Raw genomic sequence first — 14,864 nt, forward strand, 5'->3', positions numbered from 1 at the left:
TTTTTCACCCATTCTTACCAGGTGGGAATTTGAGAGACTTGTTTCAGTGACAATAAGGTCTTATGAAGATGGAAATAAGTAAAGATGTAGGAATCCTAAGCAGTTCAGCAAAAATATTGGTTCCAGCATTTAGCACTTGAGACAGAACATAGCCAGAACAAATGAACACTTTAAAGCCATCAAAACTGGCCTTCTTGCTGCAATTTTTCAATAATTAATCTATAATTCCTGCTATCCTGAATAGTAGCCTTAAAGGAATACCTATGAAAAGAAAATCTGAGTATTCTAAATACAAGATGTCTCTAATATGAAAATGGTTCTTGCACAAATACATATTTAACAATACTTTGAAGCTTATCATAGTTGCCAAGATAATGAGAGTTTTCCTTTAAATTTGAAAAACAATTACTGTTTGGAAAGTTGGTGTTTTAAATCCATTAGTTTTGAATGTAGAGAATTAAGTATTTTTGTTAAGATTGTGGAATGTAATTGTTAAATTTTGTTTTTGGTCCTGCAGCTGGCTCAATGGGCTCAGCAGATCACAGATTCAATTTGGCCGATATCCTGTCTCACAATTACACTCCTCAGGAAGAAGAGGAGACGCCTGAGGCAGATAAATCGTTTGAAGATCTGGAGAGGGTAATTTTTTAAAAAGTTCTCAACTAACCCTGTATATCTTACTGGTATAAGCCTAATCAGTCGTTTTTCAACAGCAGGTGAAACAGAATGAATACTAGCAACATGTCTCTCAAATGGATGAATGATGTGATTCTCTTTTCATCTTTGTTTCTATGTTTCTACCACTTATCCCACCCAACCCCCACCCTCTCTGCAGCATCAAAATGTAGATGAGAAAGATAGTTGATATATAGAATTCTTTGAATGTAAAAGCACTCTATCTCCTTGATAATTGATCACAGGTAAAACAGTTCACTCTGTGTTCAATACTTTAGTTATTTAATCTAATTGCTGGCAAACATAGTTTGAACAGTGTCCTATAACAAATAGAATAATTTAGTTGAGATATTAAGCACTACATTACAGAGAACAGCAGAATGAGGATTTGGAACTTAAAAGTTATTTAACAGATAATTTAAATACATTTTGGCTAAGATTGTACCCTAAGTGTTTTGTAAAATATCTTAATGGTATTTTTTGTATTTGCATTCAAAAGCCTCAAAATGGGGAAAATGAGGAAATATGGTCAATTGATATTTATTTTAAATTTCTTAAGGAAAGTGATGTGCCTCTTGAAGAACTTCTAGCACTTTATGGCTATGAAGCATCTGATCCAATCTCTGAACATGAAAGTGAGGGCAGCTCTCCCAGCGAGCTTGCTGATAACTTGCCGGATATGACCCTGGACAAGGTTAGCAAATCGGAACTCTTAAGAGATCAATTAATAAGATAATCATACAATACAAAGACTGGATCTTCGGCCCACCAAGTCTGTGCTGATTATAAAGCACCCATCTATACTACTCTCTCTTCAGTACATGATCTATGGCTGCCTTTGCATTGGTGATTGAAATATTCATCTAATCGGGGTACTCAACCTGTGGTCCACAAATTCCCTGTTTAAATGTATTGGTCCATGGCATTTAAAAAAACAGTTTGGGAATCCCTGATAAAGATACCAATGATTTGTGAAAAATGCTACCATCTGTGGTGAAATCATTCTTGTATTGCCTCAATCATCAACCTCTTCCCTTAGATCTATGCTGTCTAATTTCAGGCATCTCTGCTTTTGGGAGAAGTTCCTTCCTATATATGTTTATACTAAATTACTGCCGTTTTGTAATTTTATTACCTCAAGCAGTTTCTCAGCTGCTCATCCCTACTCCAATTTCCTCTGTTCCAATGAAGACATCCAGTCTCTCCTCATAACTAAAATACTTCATCCTAGAGTATTTAAAGTACTATTGATACTCAGCTTAACATCTACAAAACCATTGTTCTAACTCTCTTGATGTTCTTTAATTAAAATAAGTTCATGGAAGATTTGGAAAAAGGGAGAGATGCAACATTTTTGATAAAATTGTTGAACACTACAACACAGAAACAGGCTAATCAGTCCATCTAGTCTGTGCCAAACCATTAATTTGCCTAGCCCTATTGACTTGCACCTGAACCATTGCCGTCCATATCCTCCCATTCATGTACCTATCCAAGTTTCTCTTAAATGTTGAAATTGACCCCACATTCGCCACTCATTCTACAGCTCATTCTACACTGTCACCATATGTTCTGAGTAAAGAAGTTCCCTCTCGAGTTCCCCTAAACATTTTACCTTTCACCTTTAATCCATGAATGCTAGTTGTAATCTCACCCAACCTCAGTGGAAAAAAAATGCTTGCATTTAGCCTATCTGTACTCCTCATCATTTTGTATACCTCTATCAAGTCTTCCCAGAACCTTCTACGTTCTAGGGAATAAAGTCCTAAGCTGTTTAACTTTATCCTATAACTTGGGTCAATAAGTCCCTGAAACATCCTTGTATATTTTTGTCTGCACTCTTTCAATCTTATTTATTTCTTTCCTTTAGGAAGGTGCCCAAAATTGGACACAATGCTCCAAATTAGGCCTCACCAACATCTTATACAATTTCAGTATAGCATCCCAACTGCTGTATTCAGTACATTGATTTATGAAGTCCAATGTGCCAAAAATTTTCTCTATGACCATATCTACCTGTGACGCTATTTTCAAGAAATTATGAATCTGTACTCCCAGATCCCTCTGTGCTCTACCACTCCCTTTTAAAACCTACTGTACCCTGGTTGGTTCTCCCAAGTGCAAAACTTCACGTTGTTAAATTCCATATGCCATTTTCTAGCTCATTTTTCCAGCTACAAGCTTCAATAGACTTCCTCGCCACACTACACCCCCAACCTTGTGTCATCTGCAAATTTGCTGATCCAATTTACCACATTATCATACAGATTGTTGATACAGATGATGAACAACAGTGGACCCAGCACCAGTCCCTGTGGCACACCACCAGTCACAGGCCTCCAGTCAAAGAAGTAATCATCTATGACAACTCTGTAGCTTCTTTCGTGAAGCCAATGACTAGTCCAGTTTACTACCTCATCTTGAATGCCAAGTGACTGAACCTTCTTGACCAGCCTCCCATGTGGCACCTTGTTAAATGCCTTGCTAATTTCCATGTAGACAACATCCACTAATTTGCCTTCATCAAATTTTCTCTAACTTCCTTGAAAAACAAGATTGGTTAGACATGATGAACCATACGCACTATCATGTTGACTATCCCTAATCCGTCCCTATCTATCCAAATACTTATATACTGTATGCAGTCCCTTAACATACCTTCCAGAACTTTTCTACTATTGATGTCAGGCTCACTGGCCTATGATTTTCTGGCTTACTCTTAAAGTCTTCCTTAAACAGAACAACATCAGCTATCCTCCAGTTCTCTGGCACCTCGCCTGTGGCTTAGGATATTTTAAATATCTCTGGTAGGGCTCCTGCAATTTCTGCACTAGACTCCCACAGGGTCCGAAGAAGCACCTTGTCAGGTCCTGAGGATCTATCCACCTTAATTTGCATCAAGACAGTAAACACCTCCTCCTCAATAATCTGTATATGACCTTGCTGCTGCATATCCTCACACCTGTGTGTCTATCTCCTGAGTAAATACAAATGCAAAACAAAATCCATTTAAGATCTTCCCCTATCTCTTCTGGCCCCACGTGTAAATTAACACTTTGATCTTTTGACGACTAATTTTGTCCCTTGCTATCCTTTTGCTCTTAATATTTTGTAGAAGCTCTTAGGATTCATTTTCATCTTGTCTGCTTGAGCAAAATCATGTCTTCTTTTTGCTCTCATGACTTTTAAGTGTTCTCTTGTTTTCTTTTTGGTGTCACTTAAAAAAAATCACTGCAGAATTTTTTTTTTACCACTCTTCGCGACCCACCTCTCTCTTAAGGCTCTGGACACATTTGGAACTTGCATTCTATAATGAAGACAAATTTTTTTGTTGTTCATGCCCAATTATTGTGGAACAGTGTTTAATGGTAAATGTGTTGATTACCATCTGAATCTGCATCTTCATCAACAAAAGTTCACTACTTCACTGCATTTTGTATTCTCCACCATCTCTGATACTATCTTTGGCTTAAATGGTTTCCTTCTAAAGCTAGATTGATAAAAGGAAAAAAAAAAGCATAGTTGCAATTTTTACCATAATCTACATAACTATCAGCATCAGTTGAAATAGTTCTTATGAAATCCATTTCAATGCAAACTCCATTGAGTAATCATAAGATATAGGATCAGAATTAGGCCATTTGACCCTTTGAGTCGCCTTTGCCATTCAATCATTCTAATTTTTTTAAAGCCTCATTCTTCATCTTACTTCCTGTAACCATTAACCCCCTTATCATTCAAGAACCTATCAATCTCTTCCTTAAATATACCAAATGACTTGGCTTCCACTGCACTCAGTGAATTCTACAGATTCATTATCTTCTGGCTGAAGAAGGGTTAAGTCAGGGTAAATTGGGGGTTTCTTGTTGGTGTGGCTGAAGGGTCTATTCTGTGCTGTAAATTCCTGTTCATCTCAGTTTTAAAGGATTGTCCATTCATTCTGAGGCTATGATATGCCCTTGTATCCTAGACTTTTCTATTAATGGAAATATCCTCTGCTTGTCCACTCTATTGAGGCTTTTTAGCATCCTGTAGGTTTCAATGAGATCCTCCCTTATTCTTAATTCCATGGAGAGCCGGGTAAGGGACATCAAATGCTCCTCATAGGTTAAGTCTTTCATAACACAATTGAGTTTGATGTGGAAGTAAAAGAGTAAAAAAAATAACATGGCTTGAAATTTGTTGAGGGACAGGCAGATCATAATTTCTCTTTTTTTCCATTAATTCACTTATATTAGAGGTGGAAAATATTATTCTGGCCTAATTATTAACTCTCTCAACTTTTGAACTTCTGAAGGACATAAAGGTGAATGTATGTTGGTGGCTGGTTTCAGGGTTAGCCCAGCACTAAATATGATATGAAAAGAAATTTGAGCTGTGCAAATCTACTGAGAAAATAAAAGTGAACTGCTAAAACAGAAGCAGTTAACAAAATAAACCTACATAATGGACCTGTTCATTTTGTTGACAGGAACAAATAGCTAAAGATCTTCTTTCTGGAGAGGAGGAGGATGAAACCCAATCTTCAGCAGATGATTTGACTCCATCAGTTACTTCCCACGAGGCATCAGATCTTTTCCCTCACCCTCTCAGATGTAAGTTCTGTGATACTTTGCTTTATAAAAACCCTAGGAAGGTTGCTATTTTAATTTGCGGTTTGCTAATTTGAGCCCGTCATTCTAATTCTAATTTCTCTTTTTATTTTCCTTCAATTAACCATACATTAGAGGTGGAAAGGATTTTTCTGGCCTCCCACATTCTGAAAAAAGATGGAAGTAAGGAGAATGATTTGTGAATATGAATAATTTGAAGGAAAAGGCCTCCCTACCAACCATCTCAGTTTTAAACTAGTTATATTCAACAAACAGGCTTTGTCAAACTGACAGAAAGCATAGGGGTTAAATAGTTGGAGAAGAATATTGGCAATGTCTGATAGTCATTCCAAGTTTCCTTGTGATGAAATAACATTAACTATCATTAATCTGATGTCCATGTCCTTTTTCGTTTTGAAGCCCTTTTAAAATTGTGTTCAGCCATCTGTGCCGCTTGTTGTTCTTCATATATTTTATTGTTTAGAGATAAAGCACCACCCAATTACACCCTTATGATCATTTAACCTACTAACTTGTACATCTTTGGAATGTGAGAGGAACTGGAGCACCTGGAGGAAACCCATGTGATCACATGGAAAACGTACAAGCTCCTTAAAGTCAGCAGCAGAATTGAACCTGGGTTGCTGGTGCTGTTACAACGTTACGCTAACTGCTACCCAAATTGTGCCGCCCAAATTGATCCACCTTTTTTTAAATAGTGCAATCCAAACAATTTGATCTTGAAAATCTATGGCGTGTAAACAAATGGGTAATTTCCAACTTTAAGATTAGAAAACATTAAATTTCTATATATAACCAGAGAAAATCTGCAGATGCTGGAAATCCAAACAACACATATAAAATGCTGGAGAAACTCAGCAGCCCTGGCAGCATCCATGCAAAAGAGTACAGTCGACGTTTTGAGCTGAGACCCTATGGCAGGACCTGTACTTTGTTCCACAGATGCTGCCTGGCCTGCTGAGTTCCAACATTTTGTGTATGTTATCTTTTATATATCTTCTGTTTTGAGAAAGGAGTGCAGCAGTTAGACCTTAAGTCTAACCTTTAAGTCCTGGTATTGTCTATCTTTTGTCAAGTACTTCCAGATTAATGTTGTGATATACTAGGCAAAGTTTTTTTTCAATTTGAATTTTAGTATGAATGCTTTACTTGACACAACAGATCCCGCTGTGCCATTCACTTAAGTTATGGTTGATCTAACTTGATCTCAGTTCCACATTCTCAGTTACCTTTCACACTCTTGCTTTCAAGAATCTATTTAAGAAAAATATAAAGACTGCATCAATTGCCTTGAAGGAAGAGGGCTTCAAAGTCTTAATAGCTGCAAAAATATTTTTCTTAATGGATGATCCTGTGGCGACCCACTTCCCGGCTCACAAAGTAACACGTGCCGGCATTGAGGCCGGTCACAAAAAGGGCGCCAAGCCTGTTTCACCAGCAAGGAGAAAAACCCGCGCGCAGGACAGGACTATGAATACGCGCCCCCTATAGCATTCCTGCCCGGGGAGGGCGGGATCAGGAAGGCTTTAAAGTGAGGCCGCGAAGTTTGAATAAACCTCTTTTTGCAACTGCAGCTCACCAACTCCGTGTCATTATTTCAGCGCTGCGTGTAGCACACCGCTACAATCCCTTATTTTTAAGCAGTGATCCCTAATTCTAAAATCTCAGAGAGGAAACTTTCTGTATACCTTATCCTGACCCCTCAGGAAATTGTGTTTCAGTCAAGTTTCCTCTCATCACTCCAAACTCCAGTAGATTGTAACAGATTTATCTCAGGGCAGCACAGTAATGTAGTGGTTAGTGTAAACTTTACAGTACAGCTATAAGATCGGAGTTCATTTCCTGCTGCTGTCTCTAAGGAGTTTGTACATTCTCCCCATGGCCATGTGGATTTCCTCCTACTTTTCAAAGACAAATGGGTTAGGGTCAGCAAATTGTGACTGCACGAGGTGCACTGATTTGCAGCTGCTCAGAGACCATATTAAGGAACTGGAGTGGCAGCTCAATGACCTTTGGCTCATATTGAAAAATGCAGAGGTGATAGAGCTACAAGGAGGTAGTTGCAGGAGGCAGGTACCTGGAGGAGTACCAGTAATAAGTATACCGCTTTGGATGCTGTTGGGGACAATTAACCGGGGGGTGGTGGGGGGGGGGTCACGAGCAGTGACTAGGTCTCCATGGCTCCAAAAGGAAAGGGGAATAAGAGGACTGCAGTGGTGAAAGAAAAGAAAATTCTGTGGACATGAACATGCCACCCAGGTGCCGAGCTCAGTGTGACGAGAGCACTCGGTCAATGAAGTCCTTACACATGCGTATTCACTCACACACAAACATTGCGTTGCCATTCTGCTGCTGCTGTTGTACTTCAGTGCCTTCCCTGGTATATTCTGTAATGAATCCAATGTTTCCCTCTGCATTTTTACATATACTCAGAGTCTGACACCAAAGTTGTTCTTTACTTGTACTTAACTGTAAGTCCTAAACTGAGCTGATGCTTTCAGTTTGGCTTCATGCTACCTTTCCTGCCATATGTGATAGAATATTCTATTTCCTTAGTAATGAGGTTGTGTAAATGTGTATATGTTGTTTGTAATCTGAATTTAAGGTAGATACTTCTGTTTATTTTGTAATGATTGTAAAAGCGTATTCTGATTCATGTTTGGTCTTAAGATAATTGTCGGTAATTGTTAAATTTGATGGTATCCTGGTGCCTAAAAAAAAAACAGGGCTTATCCTTTCAGTATGGGAGAGAGATAGGGGCTGCCAAGAGTTCACAATGGTCAAGAATAAGTATGGAGCTATTATTGTGTTTCCTGGTAGATATCTTTTTTAAGTATTGGCATTTTGCTTTTCACTAATTTTCCCTAGATTTCGATTTTTGACACACCTAGCAAACACCCTTGCACTAAAGTACTAAGCAACTCCAGGCATTTTTCCTTTGGCCATAACCCACGTTTCACAGTCAGGGACATCTTGGATTGGGTTGGCAGCATTCTGAAGGAGGAGAGTGTGAGCAGCCAGAAGTCCTGGTCCATATTGGCACCAATGACATAGGTAGGAAAAGGGAGAAAATCCTGAAGAGAGAATAACTTCTTAGGTAGAAAGCTGAAAAGCCAGACCTCCAGGTAGCAATCTTATATACAAACTGTGGCGACCCATTTCCTGGCACATCCGAACCGGCTCACAATTAGATAGCCTACGGGGGTTTGCGAGCACAGAGCTTTGGAGCCTCTGCGCCACGGGGGGCAGGTTGACGGAGGCTTAAAAGTGAGGCTGAGGATTTCGAATAAAGTTTTTTCCTTTGACTGCAGTTACCGACTCCGTGTCGTAATTTTAGCGCTGCGTGTAGCACACCGCTGCAATTGGTGACCCTGACGGTCCAGACGATTTTTGGACCAGAAATGACCGACGCCGCCTCTGTTCATGCGGTTTCGTTGAAACTGCCGGGTTTCTGGACACAGCGACCGAACCTATGGTTTCCAGCAGGTTCGTTTGCCACGGACTCCGCAAACAGGTCAGTGAATGGGCCAAAACGTGCATGCACTGCCAGACGGCCAAGGTGCAGCGGCACACCAAAGCCCCATCGCAGCAGTTCCATCCCGCCCACCGGCATTTCGACCACATTCATGTGGATATCGTGGGCCCCCTGCCAGTGTCGCGCGGAGCGCGGCACCTCCTGACTATCGTGGACCGGTTCACAAGATGGCCAGAGGCGGTCCCGCTCACCGACACCCCCTCCGAATCTTCCGCCCGAGCCCTGATCACCACCTGGATATCTCGCTTTGGTGTACCGGCCCACATTACCTCCGACAGAGGCGCCCAGTTCACCTCCAGCCTGTGGTCAGCTATGGCCAGCCTTTTGGGGACTCAGCAGCACCACACAACTGCCTACCACCCACAGTCGAATGGGCTAGTGGAGCATTTCCACCGTCACCTGAAGTTGGCCCTCATGGCACGCCTGCGAGGAGCCAACTGGGCGGACGAGCTTCCCTGGGTCCTACTCGGCATCCGCACAGCGCCCAAGGATGACCTGTACGCCTCGTCGGCAGAGTTGGTAGACGGCGCGCCCCTGGTCGTCCCTGGGGAGTTCCTACCAGCCCCACGGGGGCAAGAGGAAGATCCCGCAGCAGTCCTGGGCAGACTACGCGAGAAGCTCGGTAACCTGGCCCCCATACCCACTTCACAGCACGGGCGGAACCCGACCTGCGTACCCAAAGACCTGCAGAACTGTAAGTTTGTGTTTGTACGAAGGGGCGTGCATCGGCCACCGCTGCAGCGGCCATACGAGAGGCCGTTTATGGTGCTCCGGAACAACGGGTCCACGTTCGTGCTGGACGTTGGGGGGAAGAGGAGGTTTTCACGGTGGACCGCCTCAAACCAGCCCATGTGGACCTGGCGCAACCGGCCGAGTTTCCGGCACCTCGGCGCAGAGGCCGACCTCCCAAGCAGGTTCTGGCTCAGACTGCGGACATTGGGGGGTGTATCGCCGGTTCTGGGGGGTGGGGGGGGTTATGTGGCAACCCATTTCCTGGCACATCTGAACCGGCTCACAATTAGCCTACGGGGGTTTGCGAGCACAGAGCTTTGGAGCCTCTGCGCCACGGAGGGCAGGTTGAGGGAGGCTTAAAAGTGAGGCTGAGGATTTCGAATAAAGTTTTTTCCTTCGACTGCAGTTACCGACTCCGTGTCGTAATTTTAGCGCTGTGTGTAGCACACCGCTACAAAACTGCCCCATCCTCAGCCCTATCACTCCTGTTCCCATCTCCCTGTCAAAGTAGTTTGTACCCTCCCCAACAGCTCTAGCAAACCTGCCAACAAGGATACTGAAACACACCAGTGAGGGTAAGAATAGGATGATTTGATAGGTGAATGCATAACTGAAGAACTGGCGGCAGAGCTTCAGATTTCTGAATCATTGGGATCTCTTCTGGTGAAGGTAGGACGTGTAGAAAGGGAAGGGTTACACGTAAACCTGAGGTATGCCAGTATCCTTGTTGTTGTTGTTATTGAGTCCTGACGAAGGGTCTCAGCCCAAAACGTCAACAGTGCTTCTCCTTATACAAACCCCATTTCTAGAAAAGTTGGGATATTTTCCAAAATGCAATAAAAGCAAAAATCTGTGATATGTTAATTCACGTGAACCTTTATTTAACTGACAAGAGTACAAAGAAAAGATTTTCAGTAGTTTTACTGATCAACTTAATTGTATTTTGTAAATATACACAAATTTAGAATTTGATGGCTGCAACACACTCAACAAAAGTTGGGACAGAGTTAAAATAAGATTGAAAAGTGCACAGAATATTCAAGTAACACCGGTTTCGAAGACTCCACATTAAGCAGGCTAATTGGTAGCAGGTGAGGTATCATGACTGGGTATAAAAGTAGCGTTCATCAAAGGCTCTGTCTTTGCAAGCAAGGTTGGGTCGTGGTTCACCCCTTTGTGCCAAAATTCGTGAGAGAATTGTTAGGCAGTTCAAAAGGAACATTTCTCAACGCAAGATTGCAGAGAATTTAGGTCTTTCAACATCTACAGTACATAATATTGTGAAAAGATTCAGAGACATCTCAGTGTGTAAAGGGCAAGGTCGGAAACCACTGTTGAATGCGCGTGATCTTCGAGCCCTCAGGCGGCACTGCCTAAGAAACCGTCATGCTACTGTGACAATTATAGCCACCTGGGCTCGGGAGTACTTCGGAAAACCATTGTCACTCCAGAAATGCAACTTGAAACTGTATTACGCAAGGAGGAAGCTATACATCAATTTTATGCAGAAACGCCAGCGAGTTCTCTGGGCCCGAGCTCATCTCAGATGGACTGAAAGACTGTGGAACCGTGTGCTGTGGTCAGATGAGTCCACATTTCAGCTAGTTTTCAGAAAAAATGGGCGTTGAGTTCTCCGTGCCAAAGATGAAAACAACCAACCTGTTTGTTATCAGCGAAAAGTGCAAAAGCCAGCATCTGTGATGGTATGAGGGTGCATCAGTGCCCACGGCATGGGTGAGTTGCATGTATGTGAAGGTACCATTGACTCTGAGGCATATATTAGGATTTTAGAGAGACATATGTTGCCATCAAGGCGACGTCTCTTCCCAGGACATCCATGCTTATTTCAGCAGGACAATGCCAGACTACATTCTGCACGTGCTACAACAGCGTGACTTTATAGACAGAGAGTGCATGTGCTTGACTGGCCTGCTGCCAGTCCAGATCTATCTCCTATTGAAAATGTATGGCGCATCATGAAGAGGAGAATCAGACAACAGAGACCACGGACTGTTGAGCAGCTGAAGTCTTATATCAAGCAAGAATGGACAAAATTTCCAATTGCAAATTACTACAATTAGTATCCTCAGTTCCAATATGATTAAAAAGTGTAATTAAAAGGAAAGGTGATGTAACACAATGATAAACATGCCTCTGTCCCAACTTTTGTTGAGTGTGTTGCAGTCATCAAATTCTAAATCTGTGTATATTTACAAAATACAATTAAGTTGGTCAGTAAAACTATTGAAAATCTTTTCTTTGTACTTTTGTCAGTTAAATAAAGGTTCACATGAATTAACATATCACAGATTTTTGTTTTCATTGCATTTTGGAAAATATCCCAACTTTTCTGGAAATGGGGTTTGTAGATGCTGCCTGGCCTGCTGTGTTCCACCAGCATTTTGTGTGTGTTGTTTCAGTATCCTTGTTGGCAGGTTTGCTGGGGCTGTTGGGGAGAGTACAAACTACTTTGACAGGGAGATGGGAATAGGAGTGATAGGGCTGAGGATGGGGCAGTTTGTATACAAGCAGATGCAGTGTGTAGAAAGTCACAAACATGAGAAAATCTGCAGATGCTGGAAATTCAAAGCAATACACACAAAATGCTAGAGGTACTCAGCTGGCCAGGCTGCATCTATGGAAAACAAATGAAATCAAATCCTTAGAAAGACAGGACATAGAATTGGAAGATGCAGAATCCTTGTGAGTAGAGTTAAGAAACTGCAAGGGTAAAAAAACCCTGATGGGAGTTGTATACAGGCATTCAAACAATAACAAGGATGTAGTCTACAAATACAGTGGGAAATAGAAAATGTGCATTAAAAGACAATGTTACTATAGTCATGGGGGATTTCATTATGCAGTTAGATTGGGAAAACCAGGTTGGTGGTGGATCCCAAGAGAGAGAGTTTGTAGAATGCCTATCAGATGGCTTTTTAGAGCAGCTTGCAGTTGAGCCCCCTCATGGAAAAGCTGTTCTGAATTGGGTGCTGTGTAATGAACCAGTGTAGTAAAGGGAATTATAGAGGCCTGAGAGAGGAGTTGCCCAGAGTTGATTAGAAGAGTACACGAGCACAGTAGAACTGCAACAGCTGGAATTTCTGGCTGCAAGTTGGAAGGCAGAGGATAGATATATCCCAAAGAAGAAGTAGTATTCTAAAGGCAGAGTTGTCATATTTTGTAACTCCACAAAAAACATGGGAGCCCAAGAGAACGTGTACACTTCATTTTTACTTTAGTGAGACACGTACATGTGATGTGGCGTATTGAAGTATGCCATTCACATACTTTTACATATAACCCATAATGAATTATGTAAATAACAGAATGCTTAACCAAACAATATATTTCCAATACTACTCAAATATTACTGAAATATTCAGTAGACAATAAGGATGTCACATCCATGGCTGACAAGGGAAGTCAGAAACAACATAAAACAAATAAGAGAATGTATTATAGAGCAAAAAATAGTGGGATGTTAGAAGATTGTGAAGTTTTTAAAAACCAACAGAAGGCAACTTAAGGCATCAGAGTTGAGGAAGAGCTTCTCCCAGAGAGTTGTGGAGGTGTGGAATGCACTGCCTCGGAAGACGGTGGAGTCCAATTCTCTGGATGCTTTCAAAAAGGAGCTAGATAGATATCTGATGGATAGGGGAATCAAGGGATATGGGGACAAGGCAGGGACTGGATATTGATAGTGAATGATCAGCCATGATCTCAGAATGGCGGTGTAGACTCGAGGGGCCGAATGGTCTACTTCTGCACCTATTGTCTATTAAAAAGCCATATGGAGGGAAAAGGTGAAATATGAAGGTAAGCTAGCCAATAACAGAAAAGAGGATATCAAAAGATTTTTTTTTAGATAAAGAGAGGTGAGAGTAGATATTGGACCACTGGAAATTGACACTGGAGAGATGCTAATGGGAAAACAAGGAAATGGCGGATGAACTGAATAAGTATTTTGTTTCACAGTGGAAGGCAATAGCAGTATGCCCCAAGTTCAGGAGTGGCAGGGCCAGAAATGAGCGCAGATGCTATTACAATGGAGAAGATGCTTGGGAAGCTGAAAAGTTTGAAGGTAGATAAGTCACTTAGTCCAGATGAACTGCACCCCAGGGTTATGAAAGAGGTAGCCGAAGAAATTGTGGAGGCTTTAGTAATGATCTTTCAAGAACCACTGATTTCTGACATGGTTCCAGAAGACTAGAAAGTTGCAAATGTCATTCTATTTTTCAAAAAGGGAGGGAGGCAGAAGAAAAGAAATTATAGGCCAGTTAACCTGACCTCAGTGGTTTGAAAGATGTTGGAGTCGATTGTTAAGGATGAGGTTTCAGGTTACTTGGAGGCACATGATAAAATAGGTCAAAGTCAGCATGGTTTCCTTAGGGGAAAATTTTGCTTGACAAACCTCTGGAATTCTTTGAGGAAATAACAAGCAGGATAGGCAAAGGACACTCAGTGGATGCTGATTTTCTGAAGGTCTTTGACAAGCTGCTACATTTGAAGCTGCTTAACAAGATAAAAACCCATGATATTACAGGAAAGATACTAGCATGGATAGAAGATTGGCTGATTGGCAGAAAGCAGGAATGGGAATAAAGGGGACCTTGGCTGGTTAGCTGCTGGTGACTAGTGGTGTTCCGCAAGGGTCATTGTTGGGACCACTTCTTTTCATGTTATATGCCAATAATTTGGATGACTGAATTAATGGTTTTGTGGCCAAGTTTGCAGATGACACAAAAATAAGTGGAGGAGCAGGCAGTGTTGAGGAAATAGGGAGTCTGCAGAAGAACCTAGACAGGTTAAGAGAATGAGCAAAAACATGGCAGGTGGAATGCAGTGTCAGGAAGTATATGGTCATGCACTTTGATAAAAAGAATAACAGCACAGACTATTTTCAAAAATCCAAGGTGCAAAGAAACTTGTGAGTCCTAATGCAGGATTCCCAAATGGTTAACTTGCAGGTTGAGTCGGCGCTGAGGAAGGCAAATGTGATGTTAGCATTCATCTTGCTAGGACTAGGATATAAAAGCAAGGATGTTGTGCTGAGACTTCATAAGGCACTGGTGAGGATTCACTTGAAATATTATGTGCTGTTTTGGGCCCTTTATCAAAGAAAAGATGTGCTGACATTGGAGAGAGTTCAGAGGAGGTTCACAGGAATGATTCTAGGAATGAAATGATTATTGTATGAGGAGCATTTGATGGCTCGGGACCTGTACTTACTGAAATTTAGAGGAATGAGGGGATCTCATTGAAACCTATCAAATTTTGAAAGACATATGTAGAGTTAATATGGAGCAGAT

The 14,864-nt window shown here is 41.6% G+C and overlaps 1 protein-coding gene across 6 annotated transcripts in view; it reads left to right on the forward strand.

Moving 5' to 3' along the window:
- Positions 1-14,864, forward strand: part of LOC132406027 (mesoderm induction early response protein 2-like) — an 83,201-nt gene that overhangs the window by 24,034 nt on the left and 44,303 nt on the right. For all 6 annotated transcript variants that reach the window (XM_059991173.1, XM_059991172.1, XM_059991175.1 and 3 more), the window contains 3 exons: positions 518-639; positions 1,235-1,369; positions 5,147-5,270. In XM_059991173.1, coding sequence (XP_059847156.1) covers positions 526-639; positions 1,235-1,369; positions 5,147-5,270 — 373 coding nt within the window. In that variant the 5' untranslated portion in view covers positions 518-525. The remainder of the gene's footprint in view (positions 1-517; positions 640-1,234; positions 1,370-5,146; positions 5,271-14,864) is intronic.

This window comes from Hypanus sabinus, chromosome 16 (genome assembly GCF_030144855.1).
Source record: "Hypanus sabinus isolate sHypSab1 chromosome 16, sHypSab1.hap1, whole genome shotgun sequence".
NCBI lineage: Eukaryota > Metazoa > Chordata > Chondrichthyes > Myliobatiformes > Dasyatidae > Hypanus > Hypanus sabinus.